This window comes from Carettochelys insculpta, chromosome 10 (assembly GCF_033958435.1).
Source record: "Carettochelys insculpta isolate YL-2023 chromosome 10, ASM3395843v1, whole genome shotgun sequence".
Classification (NCBI taxonomy): Eukaryota; Metazoa; Chordata; order Testudines; family Carettochelyidae; genus Carettochelys; species Carettochelys insculpta.
This window is the reverse complement of record NC_134146.1, coordinates 11805051-11832099: the sequence shown is the minus strand read 5'-3', so window position 1 is coordinate 11832099 and position 27049 is coordinate 11805051. Positions and strand designations below refer to the sequence as shown.

General features: G+C 44.3%; 1 protein-coding gene across 2 annotated transcripts in view; it reads left to right on the top strand.

The window, feature by feature from the left end:
• The window catches only part of PER2 (period circadian regulator 2), a 90390-nt gene extending 65839 nt beyond the window's left edge, over nt 1–24551 (top strand). For both annotated transcript variants that reach the window (XM_075003798.1, XM_075003799.1), the window contains 5 exons: nt 1191–2035; nt 8298–8484; nt 16580–16769; nt 19188–19338; nt 21522–24551. In XM_075003798.1, the coding sequence (XP_074859899.1) occupies nt 1191–2035; nt 8298–8484; nt 16580–16769; nt 19188–19338; nt 21522–21668 (1520 nt within the window). In that variant the 3' untranslated portion in view covers nt 21669–24551. The remainder of the gene's footprint in view (nt 1–1190; nt 2036–8297; nt 8485–16579; nt 16770–19187; nt 19339–21521) is intronic.
• The last annotated feature ends 2498 nt before the right edge of the window (nt 24552–27049 follow it).

Here is a 27049-nt window from a genome sequence, read left to right as displayed (position 1 = left end):
CCCTGGCTGGGGGATGGGGAAATCCACAGCCCCTCCCAGCCCACAGCTCCCTGCACAACACCCACCCCATCCTGTTCCATTCCGTTCCAAACCCCCTTGTGCCCCCCCCTCCCCCACAGGTACCTCCTGGTGCAGCCAGGAGGAACAAGCCGCCACCTCCTCCAGCTAAGCCGCCTGCAGGTTTTAACCCATCCTCCCTCCCGCCCGCTCATGACCCCAAACGGTCCCCAACCTTTAGCCCCATCCCAACCCCAGGTTCACTTACTTTTGAAAAGCAGTGCTACCTGCTGCCACTCCCAGCACTTGGAACCAATTAGTGTCTTTTACAAGTATTTTAATAGGAATTTTTAGTGTCCCTCTTACGAGTTTTCGCCTACGAGCAAAAAGTTAGGAACCAGTTGCGCTCGTATAGTGGGGAATGAGTGTACATAGTATTCACAATCCACAGCAAAGGTTTAGTACCATCACTGATAAAGAAACTCTCTTTCCTTCCTTCTGACAAGTATGTGCCAGAATGGAGATTTTCAAATGTTTGAAATTTATGAATTTTTCTTGCAGCAATCCAGTTAACTATTGACACTTGTTTAGTTTATAACAAAAAAAGATAGTATAGTCTTCCACATGCGATTTATGTAACAGAGCATCTAGCTTTACACTTCTTTCCCATTGTGTGCATTTCCTCAAAACAAAAAGTAAAAATCTTCTAGTTTTACTGCACCTTTTGTTCTGAATGTATCCACTGTTTGGTCAGCACCTCTTTTGCTTGTTTGCTTGAGTCTTCAGCTTCCTCCCAAACAGAAGGCCTCAGTAGCAATGAGTCTCTAAAACAAAATGGACTAAATTGTCTCTTATTGTAGTTGCTGTTCTTATTGATCAGAGGAGCATCTTAGGTGTACTCAGTCACTCACACTACAGTCCCTGCATCAAAACTGTTGACCAAAGGAGTGAAGGGCTACATGTGGGCACAAAGTATATGGAGCTTTTATTTCTTGATTTTCTTTTTTCTTTCTCTAATTATGCTAATATAGTTTGTCCTGCAAATCTGTGTGTGAGAGATGGAAAAACTAATGTGACCACTCCCTTGACCGTTCCATTCTGTTGGAACAGAGCAAAAAAACACAAGCGTCTGAGAATTACTTAAAGGGGACATTTTGCAATTTGAGGTAATTTTTTTCTTCACTGTCTTCCAGGTGCTCGTGGGCAAAGAAATGGTACTTGTGGAATAGATCAGTCCTGGAGGAAAAGTGGAAAGAACAGGAAAGCAAAATCAAAACGAATTAAACCACAGGAATCTTCTGACAGTACAACTTCTGGAACCAAACCCCCACATAGATTCCCTCTGCAAGGCCTAAATAGTACAGCTTGGTCACCATCAGATACTTCTCAAGCTACCCATTCAGCTGTGTCTTTCCCTGCTGTTATGCCTGCATATCCACTTCCAGTTTTTTCAGCAGCAGGAACTGAGGTGCCAAGTCCTGAGGCTTGCCTTTCTGGTTTCAGTGATATACCAGACTCTGGAAAGAATTGTCCTATGCAGCTATTGCAGTTCTCTGCACCTCTTGTAACGCCAGTGGTAGCACTTGTGCTCCCCAATTACGTGTACCCTCAAATGAATAATAATTTACCCCCGACAGTTTACAACAGCCAACCTAACTTTTCTGCTGGTCCTGCTTTCTCTTCACAGTCATTGCTTTCAGCACAGCCACCACTAGCTGCCCCAAATCCTTTCCCTCAACATACTTTCTTTCCAGTGCAACCATTCCATTACAATATACCAGTAGAAAGTGAAAAGGCTCCTGCCATGGAATCACGAAATGATCTATCCCGTTCCTCTACTCCACAGTCTCTTGGTCCTCAAGATCAGGCTTCACCACCGTTGTTCCAGTCAAGGTGCAGTTCTCCGCTACAGTTAAACCTTCTGCAATTAGAAGAGACCCCCAAAAGTGCTGAAAGTGGAAACGCTACTGGTTTGCATGGAGCTTTGATTGAAAGAGCAGCCACAGCAGATGACACCTGCCAAGAAGGATCCCTTTCTGTAAGTATTGCATATAATTTCCAGAGAAAAATACATCTTTACGCTTTGAACATAGTTATTTTTTCAAAGTCTATGAGCACAAATAGTTCAGAGAAGCTCTTAAAATTGAGTTTATTGGCCCAACAGAAATGCACGTAACATCACCTTCAAAATTATACAACTTGCTTTTTGCTGCTAAAATTCATCGTAATCTCTTTAAACTTACCGACAAGTTTAGATCAGAAATTCAAGTGTTTTGAAGGAGCTCATTCCAGTTAAATTTAAGGGAAATGAAATTTGTTTTCGTACTGAACAAAATAGCATAGGCTTTTACTTGTCTCTTTTTTTTCCTGTTTGTTATAAGGTTTGGGAACTTTTTTTTTAAATCTCTGTGTGTGTGTGTGTGTGTGTGCGTGCGTGCGTGCGCGCACACCTAATAAGACTATTACATTTTATTCAGTTAACATGAATTCATAATAGTCTTTCTGTAAAGAGAATTGAATCTTACTCTAAGAAATCATCTTAGCAACTTATTTTAAATATTTGGTTAAAAGAAGTTAGGGGCAGATAGGTAGAAATTTAACTGTGGACAAAATATATTTGTAATTTTAAAATCCAAGGTATTACTACATTGGCAGATGAAATGAAGAGACGAATATAAGAACACCCACCCACCTACCAATTATGTTGCATAATCGGGCGGGGGAGCAGAGGGGAGTTGCTGACTTTCTTCACAGCAGGCAGGTAGCTCCTTGGGTGGCCCACCAGCTGCCCTGGGGCTGGGTCCCCAGGCAGTCAGCCACCCCTGCCGCCTGCACGGAGCCCCAGCCGTCCCCGGGCAGAGCTGTTGGCTGCGGAAGAGCTGGCTCCCCCAGCCAGCTGTGTGGGTCAGGCTGCTGGCTTCATGGGGCTGAGGGAGATTAAGCAACCTCTGTTGTCCAACATTGGATAACCAGGGTTTAGATAATAGGGTTTTACTGTACATACATGTATATTCATTTCCTCAAATAAAAAAATACATGCACCCCCTTTTTAGCTTTTTGTTTTTCTACCTGGTATAGTAAAATTTGTAAGGCCCATGAGTAACTTTCCTCTTTAAGTCAGATTCTTTGAATTTCAAGAATCAATGTGTTGGTGTTAAAATTCAGAAAAATCTGAGGATCTCTGTTGTAATAGTATTTGCTCTACAGGTTTTAACAACACTGAAGTCAACTAATAGTGAAATACTTTGGACTCTTTTTAGCCCTTAAACTGTGTTGTATGTTGCGGGGGAGGGTGTATGTGTGTAAACAAGATAGATATAGATATATAAAAATAGTTGAGTACCTGTGAATCATTAAATATTATGCAGTTAATTGTAATAGATGTCATAGCAGTGTTAAACAATATGGAGTCCCTAAAAACAGTTGCTGGGAGTTTTTGACTTTTCTGATGATGTAGTTGATGCAAAATGCATTGATACTAATTGATACACTGGAGTTACTAGCGCCAAAATAATAAATATTTGCCATCTCCCAGTGTTTTATTTTCAGAATTAAGAATCTCTAATGCATTTTACTTTAGCACTCATTGGAAAATCCCAGTCTATAATGCAAGGGAGTGAATCCTGTTTATAACTTTTGCTTCATAGAATTGTTGTCTTATAGTGCTGTGTGTGTTCAGCTAATGCTCTGTGGAGCTATAGCCATTTTCTTGGCATATTAAGAAAATTCCAAGTGGAGAGAGAGCATACAGTGAGTGCCATATGAGTGTATAAGTCTTAACTAGTTTAAACAGACCCTGCATAGTTTCCTCTTAGAGGTGAATTAGATTAAAATACTAAAAAAAAAAGACTAATTCATAGTTACGATTGGTCAACAGTTTCTGAACTTAGACCTTTTTGATTTCTTTTGTTTGGTAAAATTCTGTTTTAGACAAGGGAGGGGGAATGACTTTTTTCAACTACTTTATCCACAGTGAACCATAAAGCTTATTATTTTAAGTAGGGCACTTTCATTTGTAATGAGACAAGTAGTCTGGATTCATTTCTAAAGTATGAAGGCATATCATAAATGCGAAGTGAAGATATTGACCTACAGTAACCTGGATCACTACAGAAGTTTGTGTGCTTGCTAGATGCTTTTCCTTGTATCAAGTTTTCAAATTAATGATTTAATATAACATTTATTATGTAATGAGCCTTCGTGGGGCAGACCCACTTCTTCAGATCTGGGAATAGTGTTATACTGCCCCACAAAAGCTCATCACCTAAGAAATTATTTTGTTAGTCTTCAAAGTGCTATATAACTGCTCTTTTTTGTTAGTCTGTATCCTGACAAAACAAACAAACACAGCTACCTCTCTGTAACTGTATGAGAAAATGAAATGTCACTACAAACTCCTCCAATGGAAGCTTCTGTTAAATGTGAAGTGGTAGTCAAAAGCAAACAAATATTAGAATGTGATAGAAAAATAATGCTGTAAACATTTGGTCTGAGCCAGTGCAGTGTCCTCATGTGGCATACTGAAGTGATCAGTCATGATTACCGTACTTCAAAGAGAGAGAACAGAAATGGAAGAGTCCAGGAGATTGTTGGATCTTTCAGCAAGATCCATGACTTCATGCTTTTGAGGATCTGTGCTCCTCCACTCTTCGGAAAGGCTCCCTGAATACCTTAGACACGAAACGTTTTTACAATAGATAGAACGTGAGGCAAAGATGTATCTGAAGTACAATTGGGCACAACAGCTTTCTCAGTCATGACTCCAAACATTTGATGCATTCTCGGTTTGTAGAACAATTTCCCTTTTCGTGAATCCCCATCTAGGCAGCTGGCTGATAAGACAGGGCCCAGGCAAAGATTGAAACAGCCCTACGTCATGTTTTTTTTTCCCCTGTGTTTCCTCTTGGGGTTCCTGGAGCACTACAAGAAATTGTCCTTTTCCAGTCAGTAGGGTTAATAGGAACTCTCATCAGCTCCAGATTGACAAAGGAATCTTCTTGAGGACAGGTTCTGGTCCCTTTAGTTGATGAGTACATAATCTGTAGTCAAATTGACAATATCGCATTTGTTCCTTGAGCTTTTAGGCCATATGTCTGCATGTGCATATGAGCCCAGTTGCCAGGCTTTGTCAGTGGATTCCACAACAGAGTTGAGGACCACCTACGCCTACCTACTCATATAAGAGGACAAGTTGTAGTTTTGCCTCGAGTCCTACAGGTCTTCAGGTAGTGGCTAGATCTATTGAATGGGAGAGACTACTCTTCCAGTGCAAGTTCTAGTTTCAGATGTCAGGAACGGGCTGGGGCACCCTGTTGAACCACCTTCAGATGCAAGGTTCATGGTGTCAGAATCACCTGAAGTTCTACATGAATCTCTTGGGCCTAAGCTGTCAGGCTAGTCTGTGTAGCTTTCCTGCATGTTCTCCAGAACTTTGTGGTGCATGTACTGACAGATGACACATTGGCACTACAGTAAGCAAAGAGAACCTATATCATCCCATCTCTTTTTGGAAGCCATTAAGTTCTGGGAATGGAATCTTCAGCACAGAGCAACCTTGGTAGCTCTAAATGTATTAGAAGTCAGACCACTTTCCAGACTTTTGAGCTGGAACTTAACTACTCTTGAGTGGTCATTGCAGAAATCTGTTCTTGACCTGATGATAATCCATCAGTGTGAGACCCCTTACCATAGACCTCTTCACCGCAGTGAACAATGTCAAACGTAAGGACTTCTGATGAGGCTTTATACTCTGGCTGTTTGCGGGGCCCTGCTCTGTTATCTCAACAAGACTAAACCTTTCAGACTCCATCCTCCCCACCCCCTTGGCATAGCCATATCCAGCACATTGAAAAGTCAGTCCAATAAACACCAATACACAAAATATATTTCCACCTGCTGCAAGTTGGCTAGCAAGCCTTTTCCTCCAGTCATTAAGGCACACTTTAGGTCACAGGCAGCAGCTTCTTGTTGCTGCAGGAACGTGCCAGTCTCTGAGGCTGTTTACACTGTGGAGGTATTTCGGAATATTGAGGTATCCCAAAATAGTAACTCCGTCTCTAGGAAATATGCCCAGTCTTTTGAAACATTTTTCGAGTTACAGGGTGTGCTATTTTGGCATTCTGTGTCTCTCATTGTGGGACAAGTTAAGGGATGCCTCGAAGTAGTGCTGTATTTTGTGCCAAATCACAAATAGCCTATTTCAAAATTGACTCAAAACAGGATATGCAAATTGTGTGTCCTGTTTCAAGTTTCTGAAGGGGCACAGTGTAGATGTAGCCTGAGATACATAAGGCAGATGCCTGGAGCAGCCCAATAGTTTTTGTCAAGCATAATGCACTTGACATGGCTGCCAAAGCAGATGTCCAGTTCAGAGGAGCAGTACTTGAGTTTCTGTTTTGATATAGACAAGACTCTCTCTCCCCCGCCCCCCACTATCCAGTTATTGCTGCCATTAGATTCTGCTTACTGGCTGTCGTGAGTGGAATTCCACATGCTCACAATCTTAGGATGGTTGCTTATTTTTCAGTAACAGGCTTTTTGAGATGTAATCAATGTGGATCCCATGACTTACCCCTTGTTTCAGCTTCTAGCACTCCTCAGCAATACATGCCTTGAATTGCAAGGCATCCAAAGGATGGTTGTGGCCACTCTGCCCTTACGATCTTTTACAGGCACACAAGCAGTGATGGCGAGGTGCCTCTGTTCTTGTGTGCATGTGAACCTATCCACACTATGTACAGCACTGTGAGGAGACATGATTAGAAAACATACTGTGACTCACTGAACTGTAAACTGTCTCTAGAGTGCACTAATCATATACAGATTGAATCTCCCTGGTCTGGCACCATCAGGACCTGAACAGTCCCAAATTTTACTGCACCAGGGAAGGTCAATGCCCCTCTGCAGATCTCTAGGTCCTGCTCCTGGGCTCCCCTCCCAGCTGTCACTGACGGCTTCCCAATTCCTATCTTCTGCTGGCTCCCCAGTCCCTGGCCACTGCTGTCCCCCTTCTCTTTCGCCACCAGCCCAGATGTGGCTGCCTGGCTCTGGGCTCTAGCCACTGGTCTGTCTGGCTCTTTATCCTCTCAGTCCTTGGACTCTTTGGTCCTGGATGTTACCGAATGAAAGAATCCCAGGTTTTGGAGTTTCAACAGGTGCCAGTTAAAATATGTTTCTACAAATGTAGTTTCTTCCTGAGGGAACTGAGTGTAGATCATAGAATTCTAGGCCTCAGGAGGTCGAGTCCAGGCCCCTGCCAAACCCTAACTAAATCATCCCAGACAGGACTTCGTCAGGCTGGGACTTGAAAAATCTTAGGGATGGAGATTAAACCACCTCTCCAGGTAATGCATTCCAGTGCTTCACCTCGCTCCTGGTGAAAGTTTTTCCTGATATCCAACCTAGACCTCATCCACTGGAACTTGAGACCATTGCCCCTTGTTCTGCCATCTGTCACTACTGAGAACAGCCTCTCTCCATCCTCTTTAGAGCCCCCTTCAGGAAGTTGAAGGCTGCTATCAAATCATCCTCACTCTTCTCTTCGGCAAACTAAATAAGCCAAATCCCTCAGCTTCTCCTGGTAGGCCATGTGCTCCAGCCCCCAAATCATTTTGGTTGCCCTCTGCTGGACCCTCTCCAATGTGTCTGCATCCTTTCTATGCTGGGGGGGGCCCAGAACTGGACTCCATATGTGGTCTCATGAGTGCTGAATAGAAGGGAATAGTAACTTACCTAGATCTGCTAGAAATGCTCCTCCAAACGCATCCAATATGCCATTAGCCTTGGCTACAAGGGTACCCTGTTGATTCATCCACTGTAATCCCCAGGTCCTTCCTAGATAAGCCTTATCTTTTTAGTCAGTGTGCACTGCAATGGTGATAACGATTGTAGCAAGTGACACCATTTTAGTTGTTACAATAGGTGCATATCCTAATCTTTTCTGTCCCAGTAGAAACTTGTTGTAGAATAAGTCAAATGGCTCCAGCATAATGAACTTACATTAATGCTGTCCCCCCCAAAAACTATTTCCGTATATTGAAGAGAGGGATTTGGTTTTTTAACTTACGTTGAAGAATATGTGGTTGAAATCTAAATACTTGATCTATGAGATTACCCAGCAACCTGTTAACCAACTTCCTTCTACATGCTCAGAGTATCCGTCAGATTACCTGTGTGTTGTGCAGCTGTCCCTTTTCTCTATGAAAAGGTACATTTTATGTAAAGAACTTAAGTCTGTCCCATGTGCTTAATGTAACTGTTTAGTGAATATATGGTCATGACTTCACTTTTTGCTCACCCAGATTGATTCTCCAATGGAAGCTCAAAATAGTGATGCTCTCTCTCTATCCAGTGATTTACTTGGTATTTTTCTTCAAGAGGATGCGTGTTCAGGCACTGGCTCAGCTTCATCAGGAAGTGGTGTGTCAGCAGCTGCTGAGTCATTGGGATCTGGATCCAATGGTTGTGGCATGTCAGAGAGCAGAACAGGTAACCTTCATTGGCTGAATGTAATTCAGTGGTTAGAGCATGGGCCTTGTAGACCTAGGGTTGTGAGTTCAGCCCTTTAGGGGCCTTTCAAAGGTCTGGGGCAGATCAGGTTAAAAAAAAAAATTGTCAGGATTGGTGATAGGACCTGCTGTGAGTGCAGGTGACTAAACCTGATGACTTCTCAAGGTCCCTTTCAGTTCTATAGTGGTGAGTATAGCTGCTTTCCTAGCAGCTGCCCAGGGTTTGAATCCTGGCCAGTGCAGTGGTGTTTAGTGGGGAGGGATGGCGCAGTGGCCTGCTATACCCAGGGTTGTGAGTTCAGTCCTTGAGGGGGCCATTTAGGGATCTAGGGCAAATAGATTTAAAAAAAAAAAAAGGGGGGGATGGTGCTTGACCCCACCAAGAGGGCAGGGGACTGGACTCCAATGACCTCCCAAGGTCCCTTCCAGCTCTATGCGGGGGTGGGGGTGTGTGGGGGTGGGGGTGTGTGTGTGTGTCTCTCTCTCTCTCTCTCTCTCTCTCTCTGTATATATACACACACACACACACACACACACACTCTTATGAATCATTGGAAGGGGGATTGTGAGCTATTGCAGATGTCACTTGGCCCTCAGACTTTACAGTAAAATCACACTCCTTTAATCTATTTATAAACTTACAGTGATCTTAAGATAGAAAAAAATTCACATAGCATCATGTGTGCCAGGCTGCTTTAATAGCTTATTGAAAATGGGGAACCATTAATTCTTCAGGTGCCTGCTTATATCTGTCAGAGTTGAGTGTACGTGCACATGCATGCAGAGGTGTCAGAAGATTTTTTCCCTAGCCATTACCAGTCAGGTTGGCTGGGGAGCCCCCTGGAGTGGCACCTATGCAAAGATTATATATGGCTCAGCTGACCAGACATGCCTTATGTTCCTTTCTTACTGGCTTGTCCTGTGAGGCTGTTCCTATTTTGTGACTTAAATACCTTTTGCTGTGCCAGAGTTTCCTAGTAAATAGTTGTCTTCAGCACATTCATTGTATTAGTTCAGTTAGTGTTAGATGGTCATTGGGTAGGGAAGGTCTTTTCCCTTCTCCTGACATTTTCCCCTCCTGGGGTTAAGGGAATGAAAAGGTTCCAGGGCTTTAAGTAATATTATGACTGCTTAAAGTACATACCACCAAGCCACCCTCACAACTTTGTTGTTTGGATGAAGTTCATCAGACAGATACCTGCCATATATTCAGGGGCTTCAATCCCAGGACTTTGTAAGGAGGTGTGACTTTTGGCTCCAGCAGCTCCTTGTGGAGTTGTTTCTCTAACCCCTGCAGCAAGGCTCCACACCTTTGTCCTCTGTGCACAGAATGCCATCCTCAGCCCTCGGGTTGGTGCCAAGAAGGGTCTTGACTCTCCCCAAACCTTCAGTGCAGCACCACTCATTCTCCAGTGTGCACCTCCAAGGTGCTTAGGTTGTCAGCACTAACACAGATTCAGCAGTGCAGAAGGTATCAGACACGCTTGGGGCCCAAGATCCTGATGGCACTCTATCATGTGCACTGAGCCCTATCTTTCTGGACTCGCCCAGAGGTGATCTGCTGCTGGCTGGTTTGTGAACAACTGTTACATACCAGGCAGCACGGGACTTTCAGAAATGATGAGCTCCCTGGTGCATATTGAGGCCCATGGCACCTATCTGTGGGTAAGCTTGTGCTTCTGACTGCTCCTGTTCAGGTGCCATCGGCTGGAGTCCCTGGCCTGCTGAGTCCTGCAACAGCCATCCATGGTATCACCGGTCTGACTAGCAGCCTCCATTTCCAGCCCGTTCATGATTCAGGGTCTCCGTTGCGGGCAGATCAGATTTCTGGCTCCTTGGCATGCTCTGCCTACTGCATTGATGCTCAGCTCCATGCCTCACCAGTCCCAATGCCATCTCCTTGAGGCTTGTCCTCAGGCTCCGGAATTTGTTGATCTCAGCCTCATTCTGCAGCAGATCTGGACAAGCTTTGACTCGGTCCTATTCCCCTTTCCAGTGTGGCTCCCCTTGGCAAGACGCTTGCAGGTCAGGCTCACAGTGTCTGCCCTCAATAGTGTGCAAGACCTTGACTCAGGTTTCCGCTCTCAGTGCCAGTCACGCTCTCAGTGCTGTGCTAGTCAGGTCTGTTTCTCCTCTTCCTGTCTCTTCAGGGTATGGCTGTGCTGCACAGCACCACTTTCCTCTGCAGTGGGACGGCTCTTGGCACCGCTCTTGCTAGCTTTTTCAGGTCTGCGAGATGACACACTGTAAGCTCAATGCTGGCCGCAATCCTCTGGTGATTCGTCCAGGAACAGCTCCTCCTTGGCCTTCGTGTTTTGACTTTCCTACTTTGCTCCAGGGTGTCAGACCCTCCTAGCCTAGAACAAGACTTTGCTGCTTCCCAGTGGCCTCCTGCCTGGTGGCCTTTTTGGACACTATGGACATACCACAAATCACAGGACACCACCATGCTTTCTGCTGGGTGGCATACAACAGCTACCTCAACAGCCCCTGAGGCTGCTGTTAGCTGCCCACCTCTGGACTCTCGTTGTCCTCCTTCTGAGGTGGCACCCTGCTCCCTGCCTCACCAGCCGGGGGACCCAGTGCTGGTGGCACCTCAATTGGCATCTTCCAGCTCCTCTCCAGATGAGGCAGTGGCAGGTGCTTCAGTCTTGGAGCCTCCACCCACAGACTTCTGAGTGCTCCAGGACCCCCTTCGCCATTCAGGTTCCAGCTTCAACCTCCCTGTGGCCGAAGTTGCCGAGTCCATTGACATTCTTGCTTCAGAGGAATCCTTTTGTGTGCCCTTCCTGTTCCGTAGAACCATTCTGGCCACTGCTTCCACCATTTGGCAAACACCAGCCTCCATTCCCCCACTGCTCGTGGGGTGGAGTGCAAGTATTGTGCATGGCTGAAGGGGTATGAGCCCTTATATACACGCATCCTCCACCCTGTTTGGTGGTGGATGCAGTTCACCAAAAAAGCATCAGGGTCAATGAGCTCTGGCCCCGAAGTCCAAGGACACTAAATGCTTTGACCTTCTTTGGCAGAAAGGTCTACTCTAGTGCGGGTCTTGCACTCAGTGTGGCTAACCACCTGGTTATCCTCAGTTACTACAACTATGACTCCTGTAGGGGCTGCAGCCCTCAAGTGCAAGAAATCTTTTTACCTGAAGACGTGAAGGAGGTGCTCTTGATCTTTATACAAGAGGGCAAAGTGGTTTCGTGAACTTGCCTGCAAGCGACTCTAGATGTGAATGATGCAGCAGCTTGGTCTTGATCATAGCTGGTGCTGGGTGACGTGACTCCAACCATTGGGCCTCCCACTGGAGGTCTAGCAAATGGTCCAGCCCTGCCCCCCCAGTTGTGTGGGGTGGTTCGTTCAGCAAACCGACTCGCACTTCCATAGCCTCAAGGACTCTCATAGCACTATGAAGTCCTTGGGTATGCATAGGCCGACTACGCAGTGGAAACCACATAAGCCGCAGCACCAGCAAGAGTCCAGGCCCTTTCAACCACATGGAGGCTTGGATTTCTACCAGTGCAAGGCCCACTATTCTCGTTGCAAGCCTCGCTGTCAGCAGTTTGGGGCTGGTCATGGGCAGTCCAAATCCTCCTTCACTGTCCTTTTGTTGGTGTGCTTGAGATGGGAGTACCCACACCACTGGATCCTACCCTGTCATTTCTCAACAGAGTCTGTCCCTTCCTCCTGGCCTGATGGGCCGTTACATCAGACTGATGGCTCAAGACTTTCTCTTCAGGATACACCAGCCCTTTACATTCTGCTGCCCGCGCCCTCCTTGCCTGTCCTCCTTCAGGGACCCTTCCCACAAGCAGCTCCTCCTCTGGGAGATACAATCACTTCTGGACCTGGGGGTGGTAGAGGAGGTGTCCCCTTCTTACATGGGCCAGGAATTCCACTCCAAATATTTTCTGATCCCAAAGATAAACTGTGCAACCCATTTTGGACCTCCAGGAACTTAACAAGTTTATTGTGTCCACAGGTTTCCCTTGATGTCTCTAGGCACTACCATCCCCTCTCTGGATTCAGCGATTGGCGTGCTGCTGTCAATGTAGAGGACGCTTACTCCACATTTCCATGCATCCCTCCTGATGGTTGTATCTCTGGCTCATGGTTCACAATGCACAGTTCACCTGCACCTTCGGTTTACAGCCCTACTTTTTGGGCTCTCCATGGCCTCCAGGGTCTTTAGCAAGTGTATGGTGGTGATGGCAGCATTCCTCCACTGCCCTGGTATCCAGGTCTACTCATATCTGGATGACTGGCTCCTGTGGAGCCACTCTTCTCATCAGGCTCAGGTGGCATTCGCTAGACAGTTTCTGGATAGGCTGGGCCTGCTGCTCAACTTGGCAAAGTCCTCACCAAATTCCAACTCCGCATCAAATTCATCAGGGCAATTCTTGATACCACTCAAAATAAGACGTTCCTCCCCATCACCACTACCAAGCTCTAGACCAGCTCTTGTGCTCTGTTACTCTGAGTTGCCTGTCACCAATGTCCGCACATATCTTTGGCGACTGGTTTACGTTGCAGCTTGCGCATATACGGTCCTGTTCGCCAGCCTCTGTCTTTGCCCTCCCCAGGCGTGGTTGGCCAGGACGGCTTAGATAGTCATCACAAGGCCTTCCCATTGCTCCAACACCTTCCCCGGTGTCTGTCCGCAGAATAGTCTCGTGGGTGTTCTCTTCCTTCCCCCTCAGCCCACCACATTCCTGGTCATGGACGCATCCGCTTTGGTCTGGGGTGCCTATCTGGGATGTCTCGCCACTCGGGCGCTGTGGACAGTGGAGGAGCTGTCTCTCCATATCCAACGTGCACAAGCTCTGGGCCATTCATCTCAGTTGTCTGGTGTTTCTACCTTATTTCTGCAGCTGCAGTGTGGCGGTTTTGATGGACAATACCACAGGTATGTATTACATCAGCTGTCGGGGAGGGTACACTCCTCCCCACTCTGCTCAGAAGCTCTGTGCCTCTGGGCACTCTACATAGGATGCCTCCAGGTAAAAGGAGTGAGCTATCTCACAGGGGTCCAGAACCAGCTGGTGGATTGTCTCACCCACCAGTACCTGGCCCATGGGTGGCTGCTCTGCATGACCATCCTCCACTCAATCTTCCAAAAGTGGGGCTTTCTCTGGGTGGACCTCTTCAAGTCTTGGAGCAACTGCAAGTGTCCGGCATTCTTCTTCTTCCGTGGCCTCACCCTGAGCTTCATAGCAGTTGCTTTCCTCATACCAATAAGTAGTCAAGTAACACTTTAAAGACTAGCAAAATAGTTTATTAGGTGAGCTTTCGTGGGACAGACCCACTTCTTCAGACCAGAGCAGACTCCACTCTGAAGAAGTGGGTCTGTCCCACGAAAGCTCACCTAATAAACTATTTTGCTAGGCTTTAAAGTGCTACTTGACTGCTTTTTGTTTTGATAGTGTATAGACTAGCACGGCTTACTCTCTGTTACTTTTCCTCATACCGTGAACCCCAAGTCAGCTTTATACATTTTTCTCTGTCTCCCCTTGTGCACAAGGCACTTCTCAAGACTTGCAGGGACAGGGTGGACATAAGCCTCATAGCCCCAGCATGGGCTTGCCAGCACTGGTACCTCACGCTGATGGAGCTCTCTATGCTTCTGCTCATTTAGCTTCCCTTGGTTACAGACCTCATCACACGGAATCATGGCCACCTTCACCACCCAGACCTCTGGTCTCCTCATGACGTGATGACTCATGGTTGAATCGGCCAAGCAGGTTTGCTTGGGGCCAGTGTGATGGGTTCCCCTTAGTAGCCTCAAGCCGTCTACATGATGGTCCCGTCTGGCCAAATGGACGCACTTCTCTTGCTGGTGCCATCAGCACGCCCTCATGCCGGTCTAATTCCTTTCCCTGAAGCAGCAAGGCCTTGCTTCTTCCTCCATAAAGCTTCACCTGATGGCCATCTCGGCCTTTCATCCTGGAGAGAGTGGACATTTTGTGTTTGCACACCCCGATGTTGGGGTGCTTCACCTGCCAGTTCACTGGCCAGTCCCAGTTTGGGACCTTAACCTGGTCCTCTGGGTGCTTATGGCCCTCCCTGTGGGCTCTCTGCTCTCTTTCCTGGCAAGCAGCTTTCTTGGTGACCTGTGCGAGAATGGTGTCCAATATCCAGGCCCTCATGTCTGAGCCCCTGTACACTGTGTTCTGTAAGGAGACTGTCCACCCTCACCCAGCTTTCCTGCTGAAAGTGGTGTCGAGGTTCCATACCAGCCAGCACGTTTTCATGCTGTTGTCTACTCTAAACATCATAGATCCTAGCAGGGGCAACAGCTATACTTCCTCAATCTGAGACAGGCATTTACCTTCTATGTTAAGCAGAACAAGCCCTTCCATAAGACCATGCAGCTCTTTCTGGCCATTGCTGAGTGGATGAAGTGACTCCTGGATTCTTCACTTTGCATCTCTTCCTGGATCATGTTCTTTATATGGGCATCTTATGATTTCGTGAATGTCTCCCTCTGTCTATGGTGGCCCACTCCACATGAGCTCGGGCCTCTTTAACCACCTTCCTGGCATATCTGCCTCTTCAGGAAGTCTGTCTTGTTGCTATGTGGTCCTCTTTACATCTCATTTTGCTGATGTGCAGCAATCCAGACAAGACGCAGCCATCAGTGCTGCTGTCCTTGAGTCAGACGTGTTGATTCCAACCACTCCTCATGGGTTTAGCTTGGGAATCCCCTAACTCAAATACATTTGAGCAAGCACTTGAAGAAGATAAAACATTTACTCACTGTTGATCAAGTGGTTCCTCAGTTTCTTAGAAAGCGTGTTGCATAGATGTTCACTGTAGTCAGTGTAGTATGTTGATTGTAATGTGTTTTTCCACCACATATTACAACATACAACACACAACATACTACGCTGACTACAGTGAACATCTATGCAACACACTTTCTAAGAAACTGAGGAACCACTTGATCAAAATCCTTTACAATAAACAAAAGATGATCAAAATTACTCACTGTTGTAACTGTTGTTCAAGATGTGTTGCTCGTATCTATTCAAAACCCACTCTTCTACCTCACTGTCAAAGTGGATGGTAAGACGTAACTAAGGGAGAGCTAGGCTGGCTGGGTCATATAATCTTTACACAGGCAGCCACGTCCACTGACCTGACTGGTAGGTGCTATGGAAAAATTTTCTGACAGCCATGCACACCTAACTCGAATAGAGACGAATAGCGCCTCTCGAAGAACAATTACAACAGTGCGTAACTTTTCTCACGTAAATGTTCTTTAGGCTGTATTTGGGATAATTTAATATATGCTGTTTTAGCTGGAGAGAGGCTGTGAGGCCAGGTAGGAAGATATTTGAAATAATTGTGACAGATAAGTAAGTGTGTTTTTTTCCATATTCTCTTGAAAAGCACTAATTTAAACTGTTTATTTAATTAAACCTAAAGCTTTAGATCAGGCGTGTCCAACCCGCGGCCCTCATGCAGCCCTGGACAGCTAGTAATGTGGCCCCACAAGATCATAAACTTTTAACATGATTATGTGATTTATATACATTAACTATATTATATATTTTATATGCGGCCCAAGACAATTCCTCTTCACTCAGTGTGGCCCAGGCAAGCCAAAAGGTTGGACACCCATGCTTTAGATATTAGAATTATTTAAAAAAAAAAAACAAAGAAAAACCCTCTGAGAAACATTGGCCAGATTTTCCCTCTAAAATGTTCAATTCTATTTTGAATAGGAGTTTGACTACAAATAAGGTTATAGGGTTCCTCTCTTAGCTGCAGTCTTTTCTGGGTAACAGCCAATAGGACGAGGAGTATAAATTTCTTTTCCTTTTTTTCATTCCAAACTTTCTATTCCATTTTTGGCAGCAAGAGCTATTGTGGGAAGTGTCTCTTAGTAGGAAATACAAAGATAAGTGGCCTACACAGAGCATTTTAAGGGGGATCTGTGTTGTACACTTCCATCTGGAATTTTGATTAGCTAAAGGGGTTCACCTGCTGTGGAAGATAACAACATGATTCAAACAAGATCCTGAAATAGAACATCTGATATTTATTATAAAAGATATTTGTTATTTTTAAAGGCAGTGAAACAAGTCATACCAGCAAATACTTTGGAAGCATCGACTCTTCAGAAAATAATCATAGAACAAAAAAGAGCACTGAATTGAAAAACAATGAACATTTCATGAAATATGTCCTTCAGGATCCTTTCTGGTTACTGATGGCAAATACAGATGACACTGTTATGATGACTTACCAGATACCATCCCGGTAACTCTTAAGTGCTTTTATTTCTGTACAAGCTGCACACGTGCTAAGGAAGAGAAGAGAGAACCTGCTATTTCAGTAAAGAATATGTCTGGTCCTGAATGGATTAAGCAGCTATGTCATTCTGCCTTTTGAGCTTGCTCCCTTTTTTGTTGTACTGTCTGTTTAATAGCCTAAAACGTTTAAAAGATTGATATATTGGATCATCAGATAAAATTAATTTTACAAAACTGGAGCAACCCTAAATTATGGTAATAGCTGAAGATGTTGTATAGTTATTGATTGACAGCTATAGACATAAAAATCTTTTAGTCTGACTAGTTACCTCTGTCAGTTGGAGTATGTGGATTTGTGTAGTGATTGAAATTTGCAAATCAGTGTACTCTGGCTATTAAAACTATGACAGATCAAATGTCTTCCTCCTGTCTAAACCCTGTCTTTGACCTGGCAGCACAAATACATTCCTTGTTCCTCACAAAGCACCACATTCTGCATGTTAGGAAGGACAAAGTACCACAAGCAGTGAGCAAACTGTTTAGTTTAAAAGATTTGATTTGGATTTTCCACTTTATCTGTCTTTTCAGTTTGTACAGTTTTGATAAAGTAGGTATGTGAACAGAGAAGCCTGTTATCTCCACTGAGGAGTGAAAAGGGAATTTGGACATTGACCTCTAGATGTATAAATCAGGGAGGTGGGCGACAGGGCTAACTTGAGTGCTGCCTATTAATCTGATATACGTATATAGACCTAGTGCCCTAGAAGTTGCAAGAGTTGCAGAAACATGTTTCAAATATTGTTGCATTGAACAGCATCTCGTAACCAGAGATTTCACTCTCCTCCCCAGCATAAAGGCTGATACGAAAGAGAGTGGGGACAGTGCAAGTGCAATACCCAAGTGAAAAGCCAATCTATTCCTGTTTCTGCTGGCAGGAAAGGAGACTGTACGGGGATTCCTACCAGGGTGTTATCCTTTGAATCTGCTTTGGGGTTTCAACTTCTGTATCAGCACGTGACTAATGACTGTTCACATTTAATTTAATACTCTGAAACCAAATCCCCTAGCCTTTGTGACTCCTCCTGGAAAGGAGGAGTGTTTTCTGTCTGTCAGGTATAATTCCAGATTTGCCTGACTGTACGGCCCATTGTAAACAAACAGGTCTCCTTTCGTCTGTTCTAACCCCCATTAGACATCCAGTCTCTTTTGAGTTCTCTAGTGCAGCGTTTCCCAAACTGTTCCATGAAACACTGGTGTTGCATGTGAAGCGAATAGGTGTTCCATGAAAAATAAATTGATGCGAGCAGTATTTTTCCTTCTAAAATATTAAATGTGAAATTGTGTGTATCAAAAATACTGAGGTATTTGAATAGTGTTTAGACTGTAGGTATACTTACAGCGCATTCACAGTAGTATAATTATGTGACTTGTACAGAAACAATCAGAGTTGATTTGGATTGTTTTGCCACAAGTTGCATTCAGAGCAATCACGTGATGCTGCAACTGATATGAGTATCTAACTCCCACAGCATCATTCCTATTATTGAGCACATTTGTGATCAAAAGATGCAAAAACACTTCCCATTAAAAAGTCTGTGAAATGTTACTCATTTTTCTTTTCCAGTAGTTTTCTGTTGAAATAACATTTATAAAACACAAAATTTAATGTTTTTCATATGTAATTTATGTTGCATTTCTTTTTCATAAAAAAGTTCGTTAACCTTTAAGGAAGGACAGTCCTTTTTTTTGAACAATGTTTTCCTTTCTATTTAACAGACCAACACTAACCACCTTTCTTTCCACTGTTATATTGATGTTTTGTTTTGTGTTTGTACTTAATTTTTAATTTTTATACTTAATTATAAGGTTGCTAATCCTCATCCTATCAGCAGAACATTAGTTGTTTGTTCAGATGGTTTCTTTCCTTATTTTTCTGTTTTTGTAAAATGAGACACCTAAAAACCCTAACTCTTTTAAATCAACTTTTGAGCACTGTGTGGCAATTTTCAGAATGAAACCCATGCCACCAACCCACATGGACAAGCATGTAGATGTTCTGTCAATCTGTTCCAAGCCCAAAAGTGTTCCTTGACTAAATTAGTTTGTGAAACGCTGCTCTAGTGAATAGTTGTAGTGCCTGTATCTGTCCTAGCTCAGAGCTTTCTTAATCAGCAGCAGGAATGCAACTGGCAATATTCTTGTCAGTTTCACAGATGCTTCTCCCTCCTTTTCCCCCCAGGTTTCAGAAGAGTCACTCTAAAGCAGTGAAAACAGACTTTGTTTTCAAGTCAGTTATAAGCCTGACACAAATTATGAGGCTTTGAAATGTTAGTTTTCCACAAGGTATTTGTATGTGCAAGTCAGATAAAAATTAGATTTGAGTTCCTTAAAACTGAAGCTCAATTTGTAAATAATTGTATTTTAGAAATGTGGAAATGGTTTTACAAGAGGACAAACAGAAACTAAAGCAAATGCAGAAATTTCAGCCAAAGTTTACAGAAGAACAAAAGAAAGAGCTTATTGAAGTTCATTCATGGATCCAGAAGGGTGGACTTCCAAAAGCAGTTGCTAATTCAGTAAGTTTAAATGGATTAATATTACTTGTTATGTAATATTTTGCTGTTGAGAGACGCATTTTAGTAATTCATTTGTACTGAAAACTTGATGAACTACATTGAGAGACAGGTTTAATTCCAAATTTTGTGCAACAGCTTTGGAGTTTGTTTAAATACAGTGAGTTTGTCATAAGTTAAACTTCAGATTGTAGCACTAGACACACTAGTGCTTGCAGAAATTTTTCTAGCCAGCACCATACTTCTAACTTGTACTGTGCATCTTTGAATGCTACAAGGATTGGCAGTGCAGAACATGTTTGTAGAAACATTGGTTCCAGAATATTAAAGACAAGGTGGGTGAGGTAATTATTGTTAGACCAACTTCTGTTGGTTAAAGAGGGAAGCTTTTGAGCTACATAAAGCTGCTCTTCAGGATCTGAAGCTCAAATGTTTCCCTTTCACTGACACAAGTTGGTTCAATAAAAGATAATCCAGGTCATGTTAGAGAACATAACAGCCATGTTACAGCATGTCAGACAGGAATCCATCTCCTGTTTTGCTAAGACATTGTTTGTCTCTGGAACTGATGTCATCTGAACAATCTTGTACCTGGTTGCAGAAAGTTTTATAGACCACATCAGGAGACTGGTCATAAGCAATCAGAAGTGTCAGATATTCTATCGTATAAAATATACACAGAACAATTATTCATTTAACGTAATTGCATCTATATCTGAGGCTAGATCTGCTTAATTAATTTTTCACACCGTTTTGTGCCATGGTGGACAATCCATGGGGCCTTTGCTTGCAGGCCCATGAAAAATGGGTGCCCTACTCTCAGCAAACAAGCACCAGAGCAGGAGTGGGGCCACAGTTTCTCCAGTTGCACTGGAACAGAACATGTCTGAGAAAAGACAGCGGCCAGCTCCCTGCCGAGGCTTGGTATCTGTGGACATCAGTTGTGCAAGTTGGAGCTCCCATTTTCTCCCCTCCACTTACCGTCCCCTGTGTTTTGGCCACTGTCCTCAGAAGCCAAGCCTGGGCAGGGAACAGACTGCTGCCCCTCACCAGTTACACGCTCGCCCTGGCAACTGCTGCTGCATGCCGGGCATGGTGGGGCTTGTCCCAGAAACTGGGGACAAAAGGGGGCTGCTGCTGCCCCCACCCAACTAGGTTCTTCCCCAGACAGTTGTCTGCTTCATGGAACAGCCACTGTGAGGGAGCTTCATCCTACTCCCTGCCTAGGTCCAGCAAAACATGCCAAGGAGGAGAGTTACTCTCCCTCCCCCACCCACCTGCCCCTCCCAGTCTTGTTTTATAGACCACCTCAGCAGACTGTGCTAAGCCACCAGAAGTGGCTATGGGTGGGGAGGAGGCATGTGGGGAGCTCACATGCCTCTCCCGTGTTGGTAGGTGGCTCCTCCAAGTATGGGGAGGCACAAGTGGGCCCCAGATGGTGTTGAGCTGGCAGGGTGTGAGAAGCCCCAGCACTCCAAGGACTAGAGCAGTGGTGCCCAATGAAAACTGAAAGATTGCCCCACTTGTGGTTGGCATCTTTCTGCGTGCACCACAGCACCCCCCACCCCCCCCCCCGATAAATGCCAGCGACTCACCGGGGCCAGAGGAGCAGCCAGAGCAGCTGGGGCCCCCATGCACTTGTCCCGCTGGGGTGGGGCGCAGGCAGGCAGCACTTTCATGCATGCAGCTCTAGGAGGGCCACGTTTAAAGCCTTCTAGAGCTGCGTGCGGCTCCAGAGTCACATCGCCACACTGCATGTCCGGAGTGCCACATGTGGCAAGTAGTGATTGTATTGAACACTGTGGGTCTAGAGGAGCTGTGGTAGCCTCAGGCCTGGGGCAGCTCTTACTCTCTGTTGCAGCTCTAGGTCTCTGGAGGGAGGAAGTCAAAGCTTTTCTGCGCTTGGCGCTGCAGTAGGGAGGAGGGCAGAAAGGAGCAAATGAGAACTACTGGGGTGGGGGTGAGGAATGGGAAAGGCAGTGGGTAGAACAGTGGGAATGGGCAGAACAGTGGTGGGGCTGCAGACAGAATGTGTGGGGAAAGGGCCCTGAATTTGTCCAGGCCTAGAGCCTATAAGAACTTGATCTACCTCTGTCTACATGCCACAGGTATCTCGACTTAACTTTTAATTATTGGTTCAGTTGATGCTTTATTGAGGGTATCTCACAATCTTATTTCTTTTGAAGGAGTGTATTTATTGTGAGGACAACACACGAAACAGCATTTATACACTCTCTGACCAAGAAGTCCATGAAATGGAGCTTAGTGATATGATTGAAGCTAGTGAAGAAAACAACTTGGCTATCCTGAAAATCAGAGAAGAGCAAACCTAGTATTTGGCACTGTTTAAAAAAGCAGCTGGTTTAAATTACACCGATGTTCTAAAATTTGTTTCTAGTGAAATGAACCTGGTTTATAAAACAAATGGATTTTTTGTTCTAGAAAAAGGTCATTTGTGAATGAATCTATTTGAATGGGACAGTTCCTCGTCTCTTCAGTGCACAGTTGAAAACTGCAGTTTTCGAAACAAAAATCTTTTATTTAAAAAAACGAGACTTTTCACTTAAATGCCTGAAACTTTTCTGTAAATTGGAGATGCTTTCATGAAAGCCTGTAGATTTGGTAATCAGGTTATTAATGCTTCAAAATACTCTAGTTTAATTGTGTATTCTTCAAATATCCACTTAGTGATGTAGTATTAAACTGAGTTTACATTTTGGAATCACTGTTAATTACTGAATTTGTATTATATTTTGAAGAAAAAGTTTCATACTCACTACAAGTAGTTTGATTGTTTCCGCTCTTTTTTCCAGTTTGTTGATCCCATCTTCTTTATTCCCATTCATGTTATTTAAATGCTGGAAATATTATAATAGCATATTACTAATGTCAATGTGTTCATAAAATTTTAGATGAGATTTAAATTGTGAATGTGTGAGAGAACATAAAGGGGCGTCATGAACTTGGCAATGTTTTATTTTCATGACCATTGAAACATTATGAATGGCTCATTATGCTAAAATATTCATTTTAAGAATTTATATCTAGTGTATGTTCCAGGCAATTGAACTGAGAAAACAACACTTCCTCTCCACCACTAGCTATTTGCTGAAGCTTGGTGTAAGTTTGTGTTACCCGTTCTAGTTTGTTCTTTCATGAAGTTGGCCACCAGTGTCCATACCACTCTGGTTAAACAAACATGAAACATGCATGTGTTCAGAATTCTCATCTTCGTTGGAGAGAAGGTTTGTAAAACAGTGCTTCATTCATTATATTTAGTAAGCTGAGCTATGTTGAGTTAAGTGGGTCAAAACCCTTTGCTGTCGGGAAGTTGACTTGCACTGCCTCTGGAATTTGATGTACCTGGATATTTGTACATTAGGTGCAGAAGCTGTTTCTGTATTGCTTGGCAATGACAAGAGGATACAAAAAGATAGACTTGCCAAGAAATGTTGGAATAAAGAACAGTTAATATTAGAATACTTCTGGATGGCAGCACTGAGCCTGTAGGGTCTCAGGGAAAAGTTTATAGATTCAGCTACATTTCAAAAAAAAAAAAAAGCCCATTAGTTTTAGTGTATCTTCACTTGATATGTTTACAGTTACTGTAGCTTGCATTTCAGGCATTTTTCATCTTTATGGCTTGAAAGAAGAATTTGAGACTCATAAAATTACAACTTGCCACTGACCATTCCTCTTTAATACTGTATGAAACACCAAGAGGATCTCATAGTCCCATTGTTTTTAATAGTTAAAAAAAAAAAAACTCGTGAGAGTGAGAGTGAGAGAGAGAGAGAGAGAGATCAAATGGGAAATACCATTTAATTTTTTCAGTATTTATAAAGTCCAATGCAGTAGGTGTTATGTGCAAAACTTAAGCAGGGCAGATACACCAGCATATTGCTTATATTCCATTATGTAGATAAACAAATTAATTGGACCAGAGTGTTTGAGAAATAAAGCTTTAAGAGTACATTGCAAATGTACAAACAACTTCCAGGGATTTTTCAACCACTTGGTACTTTTTTCACCATTAGTAGGATTTTTAGTTATTTTTTTAATTACTATCTTGTAAGTAAGAGTGAAAAGGAGGGAAGAAGTGTATTTTGGAGGGTGTGTTTATGCAACTTGCACTTGCATTTTTTAAAATCATGTGCATTTGCAGATGGTATTGAATGATTTTCCAGTAACTTTAAAATTACAGATTTCCATTTTAGATGAGTTGTAATTTTCCCAACCTATGTTGTAATATAATTAGTGAGACATCCTTTTTGTTTTCTGTACACACTGCAACATATTTTGGTTTTGTCACTTGGCTAATATTTGACATTTTAATTTTTAAGAAAACTGGTAAATAAAGCATAAGATTTGCCTTTTTATGTATTCACATCATAAAGCTGGAGATAACTTTATGCCAGTAACACCTAATACATGTGAACGTCTTTCGCAAACCAATAAGGATTAAGCTGATGATGATAGCTTGTTGTACCAAGGCAGATAATTAAATCTTTGCCAAACTGTCTGAATAGTAAATTTAGAGTTTGAAATGGAAAATTCAACATTTGCATGCTGAAAATTTTGGTCTAGTCGTTCTGGGATTCTGGACAAAGTGAGTGGCAAAGGAAGCAACCCATTTGACTTCAGTATGTTTCATTGTGAATTAATGGACAGAAGGCGATGTTCATTCTTGGTGTGTGTTTTTGTTTAAGTTAAATGTCAACTAGCCTACTGTCCTTTCTCCCACCCTCCTTTACATCCTTGTAGTGAGCAGGTGAGGGCGTCTTTCACTCAGTGAAATTCGATCATGTTTAATCACTATTAGACAATCCTTCCTTTGTGCTGTTAGTAACACTGTAGGTTATTAAAATGGAACACTGCAGTCTAATTTACTTTTCATGTAGGGGGAATGTGCTTCTGTTTTCTATGCATTTAGACTTTGGCTTAGCTCCTGAAAATAATAAATTTCATGTTTGTTTATAATCTGATTTTAACAATATTTTTGAATTTATACACCCTTGAACAATGCTGCAGTGTTTGAACTGGAAATGCTACTTACAAAAAAAAATTCCACTGGAGTGGAAAATAGTTCTATTTGCTTTACATTTGATTTAAAAACCTGAAAATTGGGGCCTACTGCAGGTAAAATGGATTGAAAACTATTAGTTACATAAAATTCTAAAATTCTGCATCTATTTTTTTCTTCTTCGAGTGGTCCCCTTAGGTGCTCCACCGTACATGTCAGGCTCGCCCCGGCGCCGCAGCTCGGAAAATCTTCAGCAGTCTCCGTCGGGTTGCGCATGCGCCGATGCGCGTCGGCTGTTCACGCGCTTACGGTCACGTGCGCGATCCGGTCCCCGCCAGTTCCTTCTTAACCGCCAACGACTGCAGTTATTTAGTTATTATAATATTGGTCTACTGTGTACATAGTTTTGTTCTAGAAGCAAAAGACTGTTTTAGGGATTGGAGCGGCTGCCTCCGGGCGGGCCCGCTATTTTTCACAAGCCTTCAAAGGCTAACAGTTGCTATTGTTTGGCAAATAGACTGTTAAGTGCGCTGTTAGCACTTAAGGACTCAGAGAATTAAACTCTAATAATGTCGTCCCCCGGTTTTAAAAAGTGCAAATCTTGCTGGGAGGCCATGCCTGCTTCGGATGGCCACAGGAAATGCATCCGGTGCCTCGGGGAGACCCATGTTCCCCAGAAGTGCTCTCATTGCTCCTAATTAACAACTAGAGCTAGGAAAGATAGAGAGATGAGGCTCAAAATGCTTCTCTTTGACAAAGCGCTTCAGCCTACCACGTTGGAGAAGCCCCATAAGGAGGGCTCTTCAGGATTGCACAAGAGGAAGGCTGCCTCTTTGACCTCCTCTGTGCAGAAGAAGAGAAAAGCTTCTCCAGCTCGATCCCTGCCCGTCACTTCTGGGAGCGGGACAAGCGAAACAAGGGGCCCGGTCCCGCTGGCTTCTTCTGCTGAGAGAGCTGCGGCGCATGTACCCGCGCAGGGGTCTGCGACTCTTAAGGAAATGGCACCGAGGGCCGCGCAGGCACCGGAGAGATCGGCACCGAGAGTTTCAGCTCTGACAGCACCGGAGCATCAACACCTGGCACGGAGCCCTACGGGGCCGAGTGAAACACCCCGAGCAGCACCGAGAACGACGGCACCGAGCACGGCACCGGGGGCAGCGGAAACCACCACGGCACCGACTACGGTGCCGGATCAGGCCTCCATTGGTACCTGAGAGAGCGAAAGCCAAAGCAAAGACCTGGCATCGCAGTCCTTTCCCTGAGGTAATTGCGTTGCCATTATCGCCGCGATCCACCCCCAGAGATTCAACGAGCAGCAACACCTTCAGCCTGCCACAGGCTTCCATCTCCCTTTCTCCAACGTCCATCTCATGGAGTTGCACGCTTCTCACCATTCTCCAGCGGAGACCCCTATGAGTATCATCACAGAGGATCTACCCCTACGTCGGTGTTATCTCGACGATCACATCACTCCCTGCATCACCCTTACGCCTTTGGGTTGTGGTCCAGGTCCCCATCACCGGGACCCTGTCCCTGTTGCTATGACCACCACCAACATATGGGACATCAACATAGGAGTTCGGCATCTTGTCATAGATCTCCGTCAACTCCTCCTCAACGTCACAGTGCACAGCTTCCACCTGGGGGAACACAAGAAGTTTCCCAATCAGAGGTGGGTTCAAAGGATTTTGAACCTCACTTCGAAACTTCAAAAGCGCAACCATATGAATACAGCCAGGATCCAGAGGACCTGGAGGAGAGATACCACAGTGATGCCTCCTCATCCTCCCCAGACGAAGCGGTTGTTCCTGGGGACATCTCTCCCCCAGATGATCTAAAACAATTCCAGGAGCTGTTCAAAAGGGTGGCTCAATCTCAGGACATTCAAATGGCGGAGGTACAAGAAAAGCACCACAAGCTCCTTAAAAACCTCAGGCCCCCTTCTTCCTCTAAAATAGCTATACCATTGGACGATGCAATTATGGAGGCAGCCACTAACATATGGCAAACTCCGGCCTCCACTCCTCCTACCAACAAAAGGGCAGACAAAAAGTATTTCGTCCCTGCTAAAGGCATGGAGTTTTTGTTTAGTCATCCACAGCCAAATTCGCTAGTGGTGGAATCCTCTCAACATAGAGCCAAGACGTCCCAGTATAAATCTGGAGGACTGGACAAGGATATAAGGAAACTGGATCTCCTCGGTAGAAAGGCCTACTCGTCATCTACCCTGTTGCTTCGCATGGCTAACTACGCTGCCCATTTGTCGAACCACAATTTCGACAATTACTCTAAACTTACTGCTCTTATGGACTTCCTCCCGGAGGATAAGAAGCCGGTCCTTAAGGCAATCATACAGGAAGGATACACGGCTTCTCGAGCGGGAGTCCAGATTGCCTTAGATGTAGTGGAAACAGCGGCTCGTGCAGTAGCCACTGCGGTTGTAATGCGCAGGGAGTCATGGCTCCACACCTCAGGCATTCCCAAGGATCTGCAAGTAAAAATAGCAGATCTTCCTTTTGACAAAATGAAATTATTCGCCAAATCAACCGACTCAGTCTTGCACTCTAGTAAAGATTCCAGAGTGACACTTCGGACTTTGGGGATATACACCCCACCATACAGAAGGAAAAAGTTTTATCCTGAACAACGCCGTTATAGTTACCAACCGCAACGTACCCATTTTCAACGGGG